Consider the following 21,622-nt stretch of genomic DNA (forward strand, 5'->3'; position numbering starts at 1 on the left):
CTGTTGTCCTGGTTTCTAGTGGTTTGCAGAAGAGGATGTCTTCCTTAATTGACCTCCCATAAACGTAACGGACATATACCAGGAGCTCTGCCAGGCCCGCCACGTCTGTTGAGTCATCCATCTTTTCTACAGAATTCACTGGCTTGTATGCAAAGCAGTAATTGTTTCAAAAGTTCTGCTGCCATGTCACTGATGCGTCGTGAAACAGTGTTGTTGGATGAAGGCATTGTCTGTATAGTTTTTGGGCCTTTTCCCCAGCATTGTCCAAGCCACATCTGTGGTAGCAGGAAGAATTAAGTCCTCCACAATAGTATGGGGCTTGCCTGTTCTTGCTACTTAGTAGCTCACGATATAAGACGCTTCTAGCCCCTGCTTTTAATGGTATCTGTTGCTTTTATACATGTCTTACTACTCAAATTCTTTACTACTTACTACTCAAATTATTTATACATTTTTGAGCAAAAGGAAATGAGTAGCAGCTACGTTTGGCTACATATGGACTGTTAGTGGAATTCCCGTAGAGAGTAACGGTTAATGTGATTGGATGTCATTATTATTTGACTAGGCTACCTGAATTTGGAAGTTGTGTTGTTATTTCGCTGAACACTAATTTTTATTTATTGGCGGTGAAACGAGGCTAGTCAGGTGAGGAAAAAACCTCACCCAAACGTTGGAAAATGTAAATGGACTGTAGTGGTCAGCGAAATAACAACACAACTTTCAAATTAGCCACCGTGCTTCTACACCTGCTTCTACACCTGCATTGCTTGCTGTTTGGGGTTTTAGGCTGGGTTTCTGTACAGCACTTTGAGATATCAGCTGATGTACGAAGGGCTATATAAATAAATACATTTGATTTGATTTGATTTATTTGTGACTGGTGCGATATGGGTTTTGTGTCCATGTATTTTTGTATGCCGGTAGTTAAATACATTAAATGGCTCCAGCTATTTACCAAGTTCTGCTCTCCTGCGTTTGACTTCCATGCCATCAGTTACGCACCCCATGATAATGATATTCAGTACCGTTACCCTAAATGATACAGTCAGTAATATTACCCTAAATGTTAGTCATTAACATTACCCTAACTGATAGTCAGTAACATTACCCTAAATGTTAGTCATTAACATTAACCTAAATGATACAGTCAGTAGCGTTACCCTAAATGTTAGTCATGAACATTACCCTACATGATGCAGTCAGTAACATTACCCTACATGATGCAGTCAGTAACATTATCCTACATGATGCAGTCAGTAACATTACCCTAAATGGTAGTCATTAACATTACCCTAAATGTTAGTCATTAACATTAACCTAAATGATACAGTCAGTAGCGTTACCCTAAATGTTAGTCATGAACATTACCCTACATGATGCAGTCAGTAACATTACCCTACATGATGCAGTCAGTAACATTATCCTACATGATGCAGTCAGTAACATTACCCTAAATGGTAGTCATTAACATTACCCTAAATGTTAGTCATTAACATCACCCTAAATGTTAGTCATTAACATTACCCTAAATGGCAGTCAGTAACATTACCCTAAATGATAGTCAGTAACATTACCCTAAATGTTAGTCATTAACATTAGCCTAAATGTTAGTCATTAACATTACCCTAAATGGCAGTCAGTAACATTACCCTAAATGTTAGTCATTAACATTAACCTAAATGATACAGTCAGTAGCGTTACCCTAAATGTTAGTCATGAACATTACCCTACATGATGCAGTCAGTAACATTACCCTACATGATGCAGTCAGTAACATTACCCTACATGATGCAGTCAGTAACATTACCCTAAATGGTAGTCATTAACATGACCCTAAATGTTAGTCATTAACATGACCCTAAATGTTAGTCATTAACATTACCCTAAATGGCAGTCAGTAACATTACCCTAAATGATAGTCAGTAACATTACCCTAAATGTTAGTCATTAACATTAGCCTAAATGTTAGTCATTAACATTACCCTAAATGGCAGTCAGTAACATTACCCTAAATGATAGTAATTAACATTACCCTAAATGTTAGTCATTAACATTAGCCTAAATGTTAGTCATTAACATTACCCTAAATTATACAGTCAGTAATATTAATCTAAATGTTAGTACCGTTACCCTAAATGATCGAGTCAGTAACATGACCCTAAATGATCGAGTCAGTAACATTACCCTAAATGATCGAGTCAGTAACATTACCCTAAATGATCGAGTCAGTAACATTACCCTAAATGATCGAGTCAGTAACATTACCCTAAATGATACAGTCAGTAACATTACCCTAAATGATACAGTCAGTAACATTACCTAAATGATACAGTCAGTAACATTACCCTAAATGATACAGTCAGTAACATTACCTAAATGATACAGTCAGTAACATTACCCTAAATGATACAGTCAGTAACATTACCCTAAATGATACAGTCAGTAACATTACCCTAAATGATACAGTCAGTAACATTACCCTAAATGATACAGTAAGTAACATTACCCTAAATGATCGAGTCAGTAACATTACCCTAACCCTCCCTAACATTACCCAAACCCTCCCTAACCCGGACGACGCTAGGCCAATTGTGTGTCGGCTCATGGACCTCCCGGTCACGGCCGGCTGCGACAGAGCCTGGGCTCGAACCCAGAGTCTCTGGTGGCACAGCTAGCACTGCGATGCAGTATCTTAGACTGCACCACCCGGGAGGCCCCACTGGCCCAACGCTCTTAACCGCTAGGTTACCTGCCACCATAGACCTTCTTATCATCTACCTTCTCATCATAAACGATGCCTGGGCGTATCTCAGGGGCCTGGTAGCCCGGCGTGCCCTCCACACCCAGTGCCCCCTCGTGGAAGGACTGGCGCGAGATGCCGTAGTCTGACAGCTTGATATTCACCGGGTCACACACCTAGGATGAGACCAAGAAGGATTATACAAACATACAACACTATTGTTACTACTGGGTGGGCCAAAACACTTCTGGTTTTCATCCTCTCCTTCTCATCAGGGACTGATTCAGACCTGGGACACCAGGTGAGTGCATTTAACTACCAGGTAAAAACACAACAAACTGAAGTGTTTAGGCTTTCCAGGACTGGAATTGAACGGCCCAGACATAGTGGCTAGGGGTCGATTTGTAATTCTGCCCTTCATACTAATCACCTACCTCCAGGGACCACACCAGGATGTTGTCTGACTTGAGGTCACAGAAGATGATGTTCTTCCTGTGCAGGTAGGCCAGCCCTGCTGCAATCTGATAGGCTGCCTTGAAGGTGAGCATGTGACCCAGAGGCATGTACCTGGAGCCTGAATGGGGAGGGGGTTGAGTTAAAGGGCAAGTTTAAAATGTTTTCATAACTTGTGTAGAGAAGATTCTCAGCATTAGGGACCTAACTAGCTGTGGATCTCTCTCTCTCGCGTCTCTCTCCCTGTCTGCCTGTCTGGCATGTCAGTCTGTCTCTCTCTCTCTCTCCCTGTCTGGCGTGTCAGTCTGTCTCTCTCTCTCCCTGTCTGGCGTGTCAGTCTGTCTCTCTCTCTCCCTGTCTGCCTGTCTGGCGTGTCAGTCTGTCTCTCTCTCTTTCTACCTGTTCATACCTTTATGTCTGTCCTCCAGCACAATGTTGAGGCTGCCCAGGGGAGCCAGCTGCAGGGCGAAGCAGAGCGGGTGAATACTGATTCCCACCAGCAGCACGATGCACGGGTGCTGTAGGGAGTGGAGCATGCTGGTCTCCTGGCGGAACTCTGAGAAGCTCCGGCACGCGTCCATGGACTGAAAATGCTTCATCATGGTGTCTGGTGGAGGGACGGGAGGGTTGTGAGGAGAGGGGGGTGGGGTCAGGAGAGGAGAGGAGGAGAGGGGGGTGGGGTCAGGAGAGGAGGATGGGAGGGGGTGGGGTCAGGAGAATAGGAGGGGAGGGGGTGAGGAGAGGGGGGGTGGGGTCAGGGGAGGGGGGAGGAGGGGGAGGGGGTGAGGAGAGGGGGTGGGGTCAGGAGAGGAGGAAGGGGAGGGGGTGAGGTCAGGAGGAGGAGGAGAAGAGGGGGTGGGGTCAGGAGAGGAGGAGGGGAGGGGGATGAGGAGAGGGGGATGGGGTCAGGAGAGGAGGGGGTAGGGTCAGGAGAGGAGGAGAGGGGGTAGGGTCAGGAGAGGAGGAGGGGAGGTGGGTGAGGAGAGGGGGTGGGGTCAGGAGAGGAGGAGGAGAGGGGGGTGGGGAGAGGGGGTGGGGTCAGGAGGGAGGGAGGAGAGGGGGTGGGGAGGGGGGTGGGGTCAGGGAGAGGGGGTGGGGTCAGGAGGAAGGGGGTGGGGTGAGGAGTGTGGGGTCAGGAGAGGAGGAGGGGTGGGATCAGGGGAGGAGAAGTGGAGTGAGGGGAGGGGGGTGGGGTCAGGAGAGGAGGAAGGGGGGGAGGGGGTGAGGTCAGGAGAGGAGGAGAAGAGGGGGTGGGGTCAGGAGAGGAGGAGGGAAAGGGGATGAGGAGAGGGGGATGGGGTCAGAGAGGAGGGGGTAGGGTCAGGAGAGGAGGAGAGGGGGTAGGGTCAGGAGAGGAGGAGGGAGGTGGGTGAGGAGAGGGGGGTGGGGTCAGGAGAGGAGGAGGAGAGGGGGTGAGGAGAGGGGGTGGGGTCAGGAGAGGAGGGGGGTGGGGTCAGGAGAGGAGGAAGGGGGTGGGGTGAGGAGTGTGGGGTCAGGAGAGAGGAGGGGAGTGGGATCAGGGGAGGAGAAGTGGAGTGAGGGGGAGGGGGTGGGGTCAGGAGAGGAGGAGGGGGTGGGGTCAGGAGAGGAGGATGAGGGGGTGGGGTGAGGAGTGTGGGGTCAGGAGAGGAGGACTTGGGAGTGGGGTCAGGGGAGGAGAAGTGGAGTGAGGGGAGGGGGTGGGGTCAGGAGAGGAGAGGAGGAGCAGGGGATGACTTGGGGTGAGGAGAGGGGTGGGGTCAGGAGAGGAGAGGAGAGGGGAGTGAGGTGGTAAGGAGAGGGGTGGGGTCAGGAGAGGAGAGGAGAGGGGAGTGAGGTAAGGAGAGGGGGATGGGGTCAGGAGAGGAGAAGGGGGGTCAAGAGAGGAGAAGGGGTGTGTGGGTCAGGAAGGGAGGAGAGGAAAGATAAGTCACACATCAAATCACATTTTATTTGTCATATGCACCAAAATCTTACCAGCCCTTAAAAAATACAGTTTTAAGAAAAATAAGACTTAAGAAAATATTTACTAAATAAACTAAAGAAGAAAATTAAAGAGCAACAATAAAATAACAATAAGCAGGCTATATACAGGGGGTACTGGTATTGAGTCAGTGTGTGGGGGTACAAGTTAGTCGAGGTCATTGAGGTAATATGTACATGTAGGTAGAGGTAAAGTGACTATGTATAGATAATAAACGGTGAGTAACAGCAGCATTAAAAAAAGGGAGGGGGGGGTCAATGCAAATAGTCTGGGTAGCCATTTGATGAGCTGTTCAGCAGTCTTATAGCTTGGGGATAGAAGATGTTAACAGGGAACATCTGGGATTGGTACATCCCTTTTTGGACAAAAATCTATGAATTATAACCATTGATTCTTGAGGAATGTAACTTATAACATGAGTGGTAATATTTCTCCAGACCCATTCCTCAGCTGTTTACCAAATAATAGATAGATGTGTGTGTGTGTATATATGTATGTTGACATGTGTGTGTGTTGACACGTGTGTGTTAATGGTTTTGGTTACAGGTGCCTGCTGTGCCGGGGTCCCTCTCTCTTTCCATAAAGGCTAATGAGAAGTATTAGGTTTCTGGTTTCGACAGCGCTGTACTCAACCTCCACACCAGGGGTTGGAAACTAGATTCAGCAACAGGACGATTTTTGTCAGAGCGAATGGTTGGGAGGACGGAAAATAATCATAAGAATTTGAACACAGCAAACGGACCACAACTAAGCCCAAATATATATATATTTTTTTACATGTCTCTTTTTAATTCGTGGGAATACTTGTGAACAGATTGCCTAAATATATATATTTTTTGTTTGTTTGTTGAATTCCTGGTGATTTTACAGATTTAAATCAGTTTGCTGGCCGGTTTTGGCCAGTTTTGGCCGGTTTTTGGCCTGTTGACCCCTGCTCAACACCGGCCTACATACAGCATAGCAGACCCCTGGTTCACGCCCAGCTCGGGGCAGACAGGAAAGGAAGATATACTGTTACATATACAGTGTGATGTCTGTATGGCTTTTGACCACTTGCTGCAAAGCAAATTGCTCTTTGGAGGCTAACTCTTTTTACCACGACAGTGCAGAATGTCCGACCTGGTCTAGAGTCACTAGACTGGAACAATAGAGTTTGACCCCTTGGTCCAATCAGATCAGCAGGGTTATTTCAGATCACCTTGGGGATTGACCTCAGAAAGTGGGGATGGACAGAGAGAGAGAGAGGGATAAAAGAGAGAGAGCAAGGAGGAGAAAAGAAAGAGAGAGAGAGAGAAAAGAGAGAGAACGAGGGAGGGCTAGAGAAAAAAAGAAGAGGAATGGGAAAGACAGAGACAAAAGAGAGGGAGAGGGCTGGAAGCGAGAGAGATGGTGGTAGGAGAGAGAGAGAGGACTGGGGAGATGGATGGTCTATTTTCCCAGTGTGGTAGCAGGGTAATGCTGACTTTACTCCTGCAGTATATCACTGTTCTGTCACATCAGACAGAGCTTAAAGGATAACGTTTGCCCAACGTCCTCTCCATCAGAGAAAGGAAAGGATAACGTTTGGATAATGTTGTTTGGAATTACATGTAGATAATGGTCTCTGGAAACATGGGATATACTAGTGTGTATAAACTGCACAAATCTCCCCTCTGTAACGCCTGTATGAACACAGGATATACCCACACACACCCCAATAGGCTGCTATTTCAACATGGTTGTGTGTATGGGTGGAGGTTCAGCATTGGCATTTTAGAAAATGTCATTAATATGTCTGCCTTAAGTGTGGAATGATAAGTGTTTCACAATGTAAACAAAGTGATGTATATACAAAAAAATAAATGCATTCTGATACATAATTGCATTCGTAGGGGGCAGCCTACCTATTTTTCAACCAAAGCTGGTCTGTCTTTTGTTGTAAAATTGGAAGGCTGCACCCTGGTTGGTAAAGGCTGCCATTTTCTGGTTGGTAAAAACCTACATTGGTGGCTTAATTTCAGTTTATGTACCATCTAAACCGCTGCCAAATGTCTTTTCAATAACAATACATAGTATTTTCAGCTGTTTGAAGCTTGTGGACAAAACTGAAAGTAAGAGACTCAAAAGCAAGTCTCCATTGAGGTTGCGAGGGAGGGGGGAGAGTTGTTTGAATTCAGGCTGCGTTGTTGCAATTCGCCTTGCTTCCTTAAGGGGGCTTCATTTTAGATGATGCCCCTTTCTCTCATATCTTATGATCTCTTCTTACCAAGGGAATGGCTGTATTATCTGCTGCCACTTTGTGGCTTTAGATCTAAGCTGCTTGGTAACACATTGTGACAAATACAATTATAAGAAGCATTATTGAGGATCAGATAGCATCACCATCTATCACCCTGCTGAGTGAACCCCTCATCTAGCCTTTATGAGTGAACCCCTCGTCTGGCCTTTAGGAGGCCTTTATGAGTGAACCCCTCATCTGGCCTTTAGGAGGCCTTTATGAGTGAACCCCTCGTCTGGCCTTTAGGAGGCCTTTATGAGTGAACCCCTCATCTAGCCTTTAGGAGGCCTTTATGAGTGAACCCCTCATCTGGCCTTTATGAGTGAACCCCTCGTCTGGCCTTTAGGAGGCCTTTATGAGTGAACCCCTCGTCTGGCCTTTAGGAGGCCTTTATGAGTGAACCCCTCGTCTGGCCTTTAGGAGGCCTTTATGAGTGAACCCCTCTGGCCTTTGGCCTTTATGAGTGAGGCCTTTATGAGTGAACCCCCCTAGGAGGCCTTTATGAGTGTCTGGCCTTTAGGAGGCCTTTATGAGTGAACCCCTCGTCTGGCCTTTAGGAGGCCTTTATGAGTGAACCCCTCGTCTGGCCTTTAGGAGGCCTTTATGAGTGAACCCCTCGTCTGGCCTTTAGGAGGCCTTTATGAGTGAACCCCTCGTCTGGCCTTTAGGAGGCCTTTATGAGTGAACCCCTCGTCTGGCCTTTAGGAGGCCTTTATGAGTGAACCCCTCGTCTGGCCTTTAGGAGGCCTTTATGAGTGAACCCCTCGTCTGGCCTTTAGGAGGCCTTTATGAGTGAACTTTAGGAGGCCTTTATGAGTGAACCCCTCGTCTAGCCTTTAGGAGGCCTTTATGAGTGAACCCCTCGTCTGGCCTTTAGGAGGCCTTTATGAGTGAACCCCTCGTCTAGCCTTTAGGAGGCCTTTATGAGTGAACCCCTCGTCTGGCCTTTAGGAGGCCTTTATGAGTGAACCCCTCGTCTGGCCTTTAGGAGGCCTTTATGAGTGAACCCCTCGTCTGGCCTTTAGGAGGCCTTTATGAGTGAACCCCTCGTCTGGCCTTTAGGAGGCCTTTATGAGTGAACCCCTCGTCTGGCCTTTAGGAGGCCTTTATGAGTGAACCCCTCGTCTGGCCTTTAGGAGGCCTTTATGAGTGAACCCCTCGTCTGGCCTTTAGGAGGCCTTTATGAGTGAACCCCTCGTCTGGCCTTTAGGAGGCCTTTATGAGTGAACCCCTCTGGCCTTTCTGGCCTCTGGCCTTTAGGAGGCCTTTATGAGTGAACCCCTCGTCTAGCCTTTAGGAGGCCTTTATGAGTGAACCCCTCGTCTGGCCTTTAGGAGCCTTTGAGTGAACCCTCGTCTAGCCTTTAGGAGGCCTTTATGAGTGAACCCCTCGTCTGGCCTTTAGGAGGCCTTTATGAGTGAACCCCTCGTCTGGCCTTTAGGAGGCCTTTATGAGTGAACCCCTCGTCTGGCCTTTAGGAGGCCTTTATGAGTGAACCCCTCGTCTGGCCTTTAGGAGGCCTTTATGAGTGAACCCCTCGTCTGGCCTTTAGGAGGCCTTTATGAGTGAACCCCTCGTCTGGCCTTTAGGAGGCCTTTATGAGTGAACCCCTCGTCTGGCCTTTAGGAGGCCTTTATGAGTGAACCCCTCGTCTGGCCTTTAGGAGGCCTTTATGAGTGAACCCCCTCTGGCCTTTAGGAGGGCCTTTGAGTGAACCCCTCGTCTGGCCTTTAGGAGGCCTTTATGAGTGAACCCCTCGTCTGGCCTTTTATGAGGAGGCCTTTATGAGTGAACCCCTCGTCTGGCCTTTAGGAGGCCTTTATGAGTGAACCCCTCGTCTGGCCTTTAGGAGGCCTTTATGAGTGAACCCCTCGTCTGGCCTTTAGGAGGCCTTTATGAGTGAACCCCGTCTGGCCTTTAGGAGGCCTTTATGAGTGAACCCCTCGTCTAGCCTTTAGGAGGCCTTTATGAGTGAACCCCTCGTCTAGCCTTTAGGAGGCCTTTATGAGTGAACCCCTCGTCTGGCCTTTAGGAGGCCTTTATGAGTGAACCCTTGCCACAAAGCCCGTTTTAACATTGGCAGCACCCTTATGGGTTTCACCATTTTAAAGTAGTCAACTGGATTGCAGAATTCTATCCTGGTCTGCAGGAGGGATCAGCCAATTAATTATAGGCTACTCCTGACCTGAGCAAACAGTCCAGCACTGTAGGTGACAACCCTGGCTTTATACCTGCTCAGACTATACACAGTCCAGCACTGTAGGTGACAACCCTGGCTTTATACCTGCTCAGACTATACACAGTCCAGCACTGTAGGTGACAACCCTGGCTTTATACCTGCTCAGACTATACACAGTCCAGCACTGTAGGTGACAACCCTGGCTTTATACCTGCTCAGACTATACACAGTCCAGCACTGTAGGTGACAACCCTGGCTTTATACCTGCTCAGACTATACACAGTCCAGCACTGTAGGTGACAACCCTGGCTTTATACCTGCTCAGACTATACACAGTCCAGCACTGTAGGTGACAACCCTGGCTTTATACCTGCTCAGACTATACACAGTCCAGCACTGTAGGTGACAACCCTGGCTTTATACCTGCTCAGACTATACACAGTCCAGCACTGTAGGTGACAACCCTGGCTTTATACCTGCAGACTATACACAGTCCAACACTGTAGGTGACAACCCTGGAGGTCCACACCTGTAGGTGACAACCCTGGCTTTATACCTGCTCAGACTATACACAGTCCAACACTGTAGGTGACAACCCTGGCTTTATACCTGCTCAGACTATACACAGTCCAGCACTGTAGGTGACAACCCTGGCTTTATACCTGCTCAGACTATACACAGTCCAGCACTGTAGGTGACAACCCTGGCTTTATACCTGCTCAGACTATACACAGTCCAGCACTGTAGGTGACAACCCTGGCTTTATACCTGCTCAGACTATACACAGTTTAGGTGACAACCCTGGCTTTATACCCTCAGACTATACACAGTCCAGCACTGTAGGTGACAACCCTGGCTTTATACCCTGCTATACACAGTCCAGCACTATGACAACTTTATACCTGCTCAGACTATACACAGTCCAGCACTGTAGGTGACAACCCTGGCTTTATACCTGCTCAGACTATACACAGTCCAGCACTGTAGGTGACAACCCTGGCTTTATACCTGCTCAGACTATACACAGTCCAACACTTAGGTGACAACCCTGGCTGCTCAGACTATACACAGTCCAGCACTGTAGGTGACAACCCTGGCTTTATACCTGGACTATACACAGTCCAGCACTGTAGGTGACAACCCCTTTATACCTGCTCAGACTATACACAGTCCAGCACTGTAGGTGACAACCCTGGCTTTATACCTGCTCAGACTATACACAGTCCAGCACTGTAGGTGACAACCCTGGCTTTATACCTGCTCAGACTATACACAGTCCAGCACTGTAGGTGACAACCCTGGCTTTATACCTGCTCAGACTATACACAGTCCAACACTGAACCCCTGGCTTTATACCTGCTCAGACTACACAGGCCTTAGGTGACAACCCTGGCTTTATACCTGCTCAGACTATACACAGAGTGAGGTGACAACCCTGGCTTTATACCTGCTAGCCAGTTTAGGTGGAGGCTTTTACCTGAGTGTCCAACAAGGTGACCCCTGGCTTTATACCTGGCCTTTAGGTGAGCTTTATACCTGCCTTTCCAGCACTGAGGTGACAACCCTGATACCCTCAGACTATACACTCCAGCACTTTGAGGACCCTGGCTTTATACCTGCTCAGACTATACACAGTCCAGCACTGTAGTGACAACCCTGGCTTTATACCTTTATACACAGTCCAACACTGTAGGTGACAACCCTGGCTTTATACCTGCTCAGACTATACACAGAGCACTGTAGGTGACAACCCTGGCTTTATACCTGCTCCTATACACAGTCCAACACTGTAGGTGACAACCCTGGCTTTATACCTGCTCAGACTATACACAGTCCAACACTGTAGGTGACCTTTATACCTGCTTTACACAGTCCAGCACTGTAGGTGAACCCCTTTATACCTGCTCAGACTATACACAGCACTTTGACAACCCTGGCTTTATAGGACTTTCCAGCACTGTAGGTGACAACCCTGGCTTTATACCTGCTCAGACTATACACAGTCCAGCACTGTAGGTGACAACCCTGGCTTTATACCTGCTCAGACTATACACAGTCCAGCACTGAGGTGACAACCCTGGCTTTATACCTGCTCAGACTATACACAGTCCAGCACTGTAGGTGACAACCCTGGCTTTATACCTGCTCAGACTATACACAGTCCAGCACTTTGACAACCCTGGCTTTATACCTGCTCAGACTATACACAGTCCAGCACTGTAGGTGACAACCCTGGCTTTATACCTGCTCAGACTATACACAGCACTTAGGTGACAACCCTGGACCTGGCCTTACACAGTCCAACACTGTAGGTGACAACCCTGGCTTTATACCTGCTCGTACACTCCAGCACTTTAGGTGACAAGCTTTATACCTGCAGACTATTCCAACACTGTAGGTGAACCCTGGCTTTATACCTGCTCAGACTATACACAGCACTTTAGGTGAGGCTTTATACCTGCTCAGTACACAGTCCAACACTGTAGGTGACAACCCTGGCTTTATACCTGCTCAGACTAGCACAGTCCAGCCTTTTGACTGTAGGTGAACCCCTTTATACCTGCTCAGACTATACACAGTTTAGGTGACAAGCTTTATACCTGCTCAGACTATACACAGTCCAGCACTGTAGGTGACAACCCCTTTATACCTGCTCAGACTAGCCTTTAGGTGACCCTGGCTTTATACCTGCTCAGTGAACAGTCCCCTGTAGGTGACAACCCTGGCTTTATACCTGAGACTATACACAGTCCAACACTGTAGGTGACAACCCTGGCTTTATACCTGCTCTACACAGTCCAGCACTTTAGGTGACAACCCTGGCTTTATACCTGCAGACTATACACAGTCCAGCACTGTAGGTGAACCCTGGCTTTATACCTGCTCAGACTATACACAGTCCAACACTGTAGGTGACAACCCTGGCTTTATACCTGCTCAGACTATACACAGTCCAGCACTGTAGGTGACAACCCTGGCTTTATACCTGCTCAGACTATACACAGTCCAACACTGTAGGTGACAACCCTGGCTTTATACCTGCTCAGACTATAGTGAAGTCCCCTGTAGGTGACAACCCTGGCTTTATACCTGCTCAGACTATACACAGTCCAACACTGTAGGTGACAACCCTGGCCTTTCCAGCACTGTAGGTGACAACCCTGGCTTATACCTGCTCAGACTATACACAGAGTAGGTGACAACCCTGGCTTTATACCTGCTCAGACTACACATACACAGTCCAACACTGTAGGTGACAACCCTGGCTTTATACCTGCTCAGACTATACACAGTCCAGCACTGTAGGTGACAACCCTGGCTTTATACCTGCAGACTTTCCAACACTGTAGGTGACAACCCTGGCTTTTACCTGCTCAGACTATACACAGTCCAAGTAGGTGACAACCCTGGACTTAGGTGACAACCCAGTCCAGCACAGTAGGTGACTTTATACCTGCTCAGACTATACAGTCCAACACTGTAGGTGACAACCCTGGCTTTATACCTGCTCAGACTATACACAGTCCAGCACTGTAGGTGACAACCCTGGCTTTATACCTGCTCAGACTATACACAGTCCAACACTGTAGGTGACAACCCTGGCTTTATACCTGCTCAGACTATACACAGTACACAGTCCAACACTGTAGGTGACAACCCTGGCTTTATACCTGCTCAGACTATACACAGTCCAGGCACTGTAGGTGACAACCCTGGCTTTATACCTGCTCAGACTATACACAGTCCAGCACTGTAGGTGACAACCCTGGCTTTATACCTGCTCAGACTATACACAGTCCAGCAGTAGGTGACAACCCTGGCTTTATACCTGCTCAGACTATACACAGTCCAGCACTGTAGGTGACAACCCTGGCTTTATACCTGCTCAGACTATACACAGTCCAACACTAGGTGACAACCCTGGCTTTATACCTGCTCAGACTATACACAGTCCAACACTGTAGGTGACAACCCTGGCTTTATACCTGCTCAGACTATACACAGTCCAACACTGTAGGTGACAACCCTGGCTTTATACCTGCTCAGACTATACACAGTCCAGCACTGTAGGTGACAACCCTGGCCTGCTCAGCTTTATACCCTGGCTCAGACTATACACAGTCCAACACTGTAGGTGACAACTTTATACCTGCTCAGACTATACACTTTAGGTGACAACCCTGGCTTTATACCTGCTCAGACTATACACAGTCCAGCACTGTAGGTGACAACCCTGGCTTTATACCTGCTCAGACTATACACAGTCCAGCACTGTAGGTGACAACCCTGGCTTTATACCTGCTCAGACTATACACAGTCCAGCACTGTAGGTGACAACCCTGGCTTTATACCTGCTCAGACTATACACAGTCCAGCACTGTAGGTGACAACCCTGGCTTTATACCTGCTCAGACTATACACAGTCCAGCACTGTAGGTGACAAGCTTTATACCTGCTCAGACTATACACAGTCCAACACAGTAGGTGACAACCCTGGCTTTATACCTGCTCAGACTATACACAGTCCAACACTGTAGGTGACAACCCTGGCTTTATACCTGCTCAGACTATACACATTCCAGCACTGTAGGTGACAACCCTGCTTTATACCTGCTTTACACAGTACCTGCTGGCTTTATACCTGCTCAGACTATACACAGTCACTGTAGGTGACACTGGCTTTATAGCTCAGTGTCCAACACTGTAGGTGACAACCCTGGCCCTACACAGTCCAGCACTTTATACCTGGCTTTATACCTCAGACTATACACAGTCCAGCACTGTAGGTGACAACCCTGGCTTTATACCTGCTCAGACTATACACAGTCCAACACTGTAGGTGACAACCCTGGCTTTATACCTGCTCAGACTATACACAGTCCAGCACTGTAGGTGACAACCCTGGCTTTATACCTGCTCAGACTATACACAGTCCAACACTGTAGGTGACAACCCTGGCTTTATACCTGCTCAGACTATACACAGTCCAACACTGTAGGTGACAACCCTGGCTTTATACCTGCTCAGACTATACACAGTCCAACACTGTAGGTGACAACCCTGGCTTTATACCTGCTCAGACTATACACAGTCCAGCACTGTAGGTGACAACCCTGGCTTTATACCTGCTCAGACTATACACAGTCCAGCACTGTAGGTGACAACCCTGGCTTTATACCTGCTCAGACTATACACAGTCCAGCACTGTAGGTGACAACCCTGGCTCAGACTATACACAGTCCAGCACTTATACCTGGCTTTATACCTGCTCAGACTATACACAGTCCAACACTGTAGGTGACAACCCTGGCTTTATACCTGCTCAGACTATACACAGTCCAGCACAGTAGGTGACAACCCTGGCTTTATACCTGCTCAGACTATACACAGTCCAACACTGTAGGTGACAACCCTGGCTTTATACCTGCTCAGACTATACACAGTCCAGCACTGTAGGTGACAACTTTATACCTGCTCAGACTATACACAGTCCAGCACCTGGCTTTATACCTGCTCAGACTATACACAGTCCAACACTGTAGGTGACAACCCTGGCTTTATACCTGCTCAGACTATACACAGTCCAGCACTGTAGGTGACAACCCTGGCTTTATACCTGCTCAGACTATACACAGTCCAGCACTGTAGGTGACTTTATACCCTATACACTTTATACCTGCTTTATACCTGCTCAGACTATACACAGTCCAACACTGTAGGTGACAACCCTGGCTTTATACCTGCTCAGACTATACACAGTCCAACACTGTAGGTGACAACCCTGGCTTTATACCTGCTCAGACTATACACAGTCCAACACTGTAGGTGACAACCCTGGCTTTATACCTGCTCAGACTATACACAGTCCAACACTGTAGGTGACAACCCTGGCTTTATACCTGCTCAGACTATACACAGTCCAGCACTGTAGGTGACAACCCTGGCTTTATACCTGCTCAGACTATACACAGTCCAGTCCAACACTGTAGGTGACAACCCTGGCTTTATACCTGCTCAGACTATACACAGTCCAGCACTGTAGGTGACAACCCTGGCTTTATACCTGCTCAGACTATACACAGTCCAGCACTGTAGGTGACAACCCTGGCTTTATACTGCTCAGACTATACACAGTCCAGCACTGTAGGTGACACCCTGGCTTTATACCTGTCAGACTATACACAGTCCAGCACTGTAGGTGACAACCCTGGCTTTATACCTGCTCAGACTATACACAGTCCAGCACTGTAGGTGACAACCCTGGCTTTATACCTGCTCAGACTATACACAGTCCAGCACTGTAGGTGACAACCCTGGCTTTATACCTGCTCAGACTATACACAGTCCAACACTGTAGGTGACAACCCTGGCTTTATACCTGCTCAGACTATACACAGTCCAACACTGTAGGTGACAACCCTGGCTTTATACCTGCTCAGACTATACACAGTCCAGCACTGTAGGTGACAACCCTGGCTTTATACCTGCTCAGACTATACACAGTCCAACACTGTAGGTGACAACCCTGGCTTTATACCTGCTCAGACTATACACAGTCCAACACTGTAGGTGACAACCCTGGCTTTATACCTGCTCAGACTATACACAGTCCAACACTGTAGGTGACAACCCTGGCTTTATACCTGCTCAGACTATACACAGTCCAGCACTGTAGGTGACAACCCTGGCTTTATACCTGCTCAGACTATACACAGTCCAACACTGTAGGTGACAACCCTGGCTTTATACCTGCTCAGACTATACACAGTCCAGCACTGTAGGTGACAACCCTGGCTTTATACCTGCTCAGACTATACACAGTCCAACACTGTAGGTGACAACCCTGGCTTTATACCTGCTCAGACTATACACAGTCCAACACTGTAGGTGACAACCCTGGCTTTATACCTGCTCAGACTATACACAGTCCAACACTGTAGGTGACAACCCTGGCTTTATACCTGCTCAGACTATACACAGTCCAGCACTGTAGGTGACAACCCTGGCTTTATACCTGCTCAGACTATACACAGTCCAGCACTGTAGGTGACAACCCTGGCTTTATACCTGCTCAGACTATACACAGTCCAACACTGTAGGTGACAACCCTGGCTTTATACCTGCTCAGACTATACACAGTCCAACACTGTAGGTGACAACCCTGGCTTTATACCTGCTCAGACTATACACAGTCCAACACTGTAGGTGACAACCCTGGCTTTATACCTGCTCAGACTATACACAGTCCAACACTGTAGGTGACAACCCTGGCTTTATACCTGCTCAGACTACACAGTCCAGACTATGACAACCCTGGCTTTATACAGTACACAGTCCAACACTGTAGGTGACAACCCTGGCTTTATACCTGCTCAGACTATACACAGTCCAACACTGTAGGTGACAACCCTGGCTTTATACCTGCTCAGACTATACACAGTCCAGCACTGTAGGTGACAACCCTGGCTTTATACCTGCTCAGACTATACACAGTCCAGCACTGTAGGTGACAACCCTGGCTTTATACCTGCTCAGACTATACACAGTCCAGCACTGTAGGTGACAACCCTGGCTTTATACCTGCTCAGACTATACACAGTCCAGCACTGTAGGTGACAACCCTGGCTTTATACCTGCTCAGACTATACACAGTCCAGCACTGTAGGTGACAACCCTGGCTTTATACCTGCTCAGACTATACACAGTCCAGCACTGTAGGTGACAACCCTGGCTTTATACCTGCTCAGACTATACACAGTCCAACACAGTAGGTGACAACCCTGGCTTTATAACTGCTCAGACTATACACAGTCCAACACTGTAGGTGACAACCCTGGCTTTATACCTGCTCAGACTATACACATTCCAGCACTGTAGGTGACAACCCTGGCTTTATACCTGCTCAGACTATACACAGTCCAACACTGTAGGTGACAACCCTGGCTTTATACCTGCTCAGACTATACACAGTCCAACACTGTAGGTGACAACCCTGGCTTTATACCTGCTCAGACTATACACAGTCCAACACTGTAGGTGACAACCCTGGCTTTATACCTGCTCAGACTATACACAGTCCAGCACTGTAGGTGACAACCCTGGCTTTATACCTGCTCAGACTATACACAGTCCAACACTGTAGGTGACAACCCTGGCTTTATACCTGCTCAGACTATACACAGTCCAGCACTGTAGGTGACAACCCTGGCTTTATACCTGCTCAGACTATACACAGTCCAACACTGTAGGTGACAACCCTGGCTTTATACCTGCTCAGACTATACACAGTCCAACACTGTAGGTGACAACCCTGGCTTTATACCTGCTCAGACTATACACAGTCCAACACTGTAGGTGACAACCCTGGCTTTATACCTGCTCAGACTATACACAGTCCAGCACTGTAGGTGACAACCCTGGCTTTATACCTGCTCAGACTATACACAGTCCAGCACAGTAGGTGACAACCCTGGCTTTATACCTGCTCAGACTATACACAGTCCAACACTGTAGGTGACAACCCTGGCTTTATACCTGCTCAGACTATACACAGTCCAGCACTGTAGGTGACAACCCTGGCTTTATACCTGCTCAGACTATACACAGTCCAGCACTGTAGGTGACAACCCTGGCTTTATACCTGCTCAGACTATACACAGTCCAGCACTGTAGGTGACAACCCTGGCTTTATACCTGCTCAGACTATACACAGTCCAGCACTGTAGGTGACAACCCTGGCTTTATACCTGCTCAGACTATACACAGTCCAACACTGTAGGTGACAACCCTGGCTTTATACCTGCTCAGACTATACACAGTCCAGCACTGTAGGTGACAACCCTGGCTTTATACCTGCTCAGACTATACACAGTCCAACACAGTAGGTGACAACCCTGGCTTTATACCTGCTCAGACTATACACAGTCCAACACTGTAGGTGACAACCCTGGCTTTATACCTGCTCAGACTATACACAGTCCAACACTGTAGGTGACAACCCTGGCTTTATACCTGCTCAGACTATACACAGTCCAACACTGTAGGTGACAACCCTGGCTTTATACCTGCTCAGACTATACACAGTCCAACACTGTAGGTGACAACCCTGGCTTTATACCTGCTCAGACTATACACAGTCCAGCACTGTAGGTGACAACCCTGGCTTTATACCTGCTCAGACTATACACAGTCCAGTCCACACTGTAGGTGACAACCCTGGCTTTATACCTGCTCAGACTATACACAGTCCAGCACTGTAGGTGACAACCCTGGCTTTATACCTGCTCAGACTATACACAGTCCAGCACTGTAGGTGAGACTTTATACCTGCTCCATGACAGGTGACCCTGGCTTTATACCTGCTCAGACTATACACAGTCCAGCACTGTAGGTGACAACCCTGGCTTTATACCTGCTCAGACTATACACAGTCCAGCACTGTAGGTGACAACCCTGGCTTTATACCTGCTCAGACTATACACAGTCCACACTGTAGGTGACAACCCTGGCTTTATACCTGAGACTATACACAGTCCAGCACTGTAGGTGACAACCCTGGCTTTATACCTCTCAGACTATACCAGTCCAGCACAGTAGGTGACAACCCTGGCTTTATACCTGCTCAGACTATACACAGTCCAACACTGTAGGTGACAACCCTGGCTTTATACCTGCTCAGACTATACACAGTCCAACACTGTAGGTGACAACCCTGGCTTTATACCTGCTCAGACTATACACAGTCCAGCACTGTAGGTGACAACCCTGGCTTTATACCTGCTCAGACTATACACAGTCCAGCACTGTAGGTGACAACCCTGGCTTTATACCTGCTCAGACTATACACAGTCCACACTGTAGGTGACAACCCTGGCTTTATACCTGCTCAGACTATACACAGTCCAGCACTGTAGGTGACAACCCTGGCTTTATACCTGCTCAGATGACAACCCTGGCTTTATACCTGCTCAGACTATACACAGTCCAGCACATGTAGGTGACAACCCTGGCTTTATACCTGCTCAGACTATACACAGTCCAGCACTGTAGGTGACAACCCTGGCTTTATACCTGCTCAGACTATACACAGTCCAGCACTGTAGGTGACAACCCTGGCTTTATACCTGCTCAGACTATACACAGTCCAGCACTGTAGGTGACAACCCTGGCTTTATACCTGCTCAGACTATACACAGTCCAGCACTGTAGGTGACAACCCTGGCTTTATACCTGCTCAGACTATACACAGTCCAGCACTGTAGGTGACAACCCTGGCTTTATACCTGCTCAGACTATACACAGTCCAGCACTGTAGGTGACAACCCTGGCTTTATACCTGCTCAGACTATACACAGTCCAGCACTGTAGGTGACAACCCTGGCTTTATACCTGTCCAACACTGTAGGTGACAACCCTGGACTCAGATACACAGTCCAGCACTGTAGGTGACAACCCTGGCTTTATACCTGCTCAGACTATACACAGTCCAACACATTAGGTGACAACCCTGGCTTTATACCTGCTCAGGTGACTTTATACCTGCTCAGACTATACACAGTCCAGCACAGTAGGTGACAACCCTGGCTTTATACCTGCTCAGACTATACACATTGTAGGTGACAACCCTGGCTTTATACCTGCTCAGACTATACACAGTCCAACACTGTAGGTGACAACCCTGGCTTTATACCTGCTCAGACTATACACAGTCCAACACAGTAGGTGACAACCCTGGCTTTATACCTGCTCAGACTATACACAGTCCAACACTGTAGGTGACAACCCTGGCTTTATACCTGCTCAGACTATACACAGTCCAGCACTGTAGGTGACAACCCTGGCTTTATACCTGCTCAGACTATACACAGTCAGCACAGGTGACACCCTGGCTTTATACCTGCTCAGTGACAACCCTGGCTTTATACCTGCTCAGACTATACACAGTCCAGCACTGTAGGTGACAACCCTGGCTTTATACCTGCTCAGACTATACACAGTACAGCACAGTAGGTGGCGGTGTGCACCTTTTTAGTTTGGCAAAGATAGAGGGTGGGGTCTCTTTCGAAAGCTGTGGAATGAACTGCTTCTCTCGGAGGGAGGGGGGGGGGGGCTGTTGATTGAATTTGACCACTTGACTGATACAACCAGAACGTAATTCAATTGTAAACAATAGGGAAATAAAAGTGATTATTGAGCATCTCCTGTCCCTGGGACATTAAACCATTTGTCCTCGATCACATCGATTGTATCACACACACACACACACACACACACACACACACACACACACACACACACACACACACACACACACACACACACACACACACACACACACACACACACACACACACACACATTGTAAATGGACTGACATTTTACAAACAAAATGTGCTGACTGGCAGAACACAGAACCGAGGAGTCAGCATTTTCTTATTCCATGGAGCAGGATGTCGTAACAGTTAGGAGTCCCTGGTGATGTCACCCTATCACAGATCTCCATCGAGTCCCTGGTGATGTCACCCTATCACAGATCTCCATTGAGTCCCTGGTGATGTCACCCTATCACAGATCTCCATTGAGTCCCTGGTGATGCCACCCTATCACAGATCTCCATTGAGTCCCTGGTGATGTCACCCTATCACAGATCTCCATTGAGTCCCTGGTGATGTCACCCTATCACAGATCTCCATTGAGTCCCTGGTGATGTCACCCTATCACAGATCTCCATTGAGTCCCTGGTGATGCCACCCTATCACAGATCTCCATTGAGTCCCTGGTGATGTCACCCTATCACAGATCTCCATTGAGTCCCTGGTGATGTCACCCTATCACAGATCTCCATTGAGTCCCTGGTGATGTCACCCTATCACAGATCTCCATTGAGTCCCTGGTGATGTCACCCTATCACAGATCTCCATTGAGTCCCTGGTGATGCCACCCTATCACAGATCTCCATTGAGTCCCTGGTGATGTCACCCTATCACAGATCTCCATTGAGTCCCTGGTGATGTCACCCTATCACAGATC

The 21,622-nt window shown here is 47.9% G+C and overlaps 1 protein-coding gene across 1 annotated transcript in view; it reads right to left on the reverse strand.

The window, feature by feature from the left end:
• The window catches only part of LOC127920733 (leucine-rich repeat serine/threonine-protein kinase 1-like), a gene marked incomplete at its 3' end in the record, with an annotated part of 102,782 nt that overhangs the window by 20,363 nt on the left and 60,797 nt on the right, over positions 1 to 21,622 (reverse strand). Inside the window, 3 exon segments of the mRNA XM_052504765.1 lie at positions 2,779 to 2,916; positions 3,175 to 3,314; positions 3,603 to 3,800. Of these exon segments, the coding sequence (XP_052360725.1) occupies positions 2,779 to 2,916; positions 3,175 to 3,314; positions 3,603 to 3,800 (476 nt within the window).

The sequence above is a fragment of the Oncorhynchus keta genome, unplaced genomic scaffold, assembly GCF_023373465.1.
Source record: "Oncorhynchus keta strain PuntledgeMale-10-30-2019 unplaced genomic scaffold, Oket_V2 Un_contig_20425_pilon_pilon, whole genome shotgun sequence".
Lineage (NCBI taxonomy): Eukaryota > Metazoa > Chordata > Actinopteri > Salmoniformes > Salmonidae > Oncorhynchus > Oncorhynchus keta.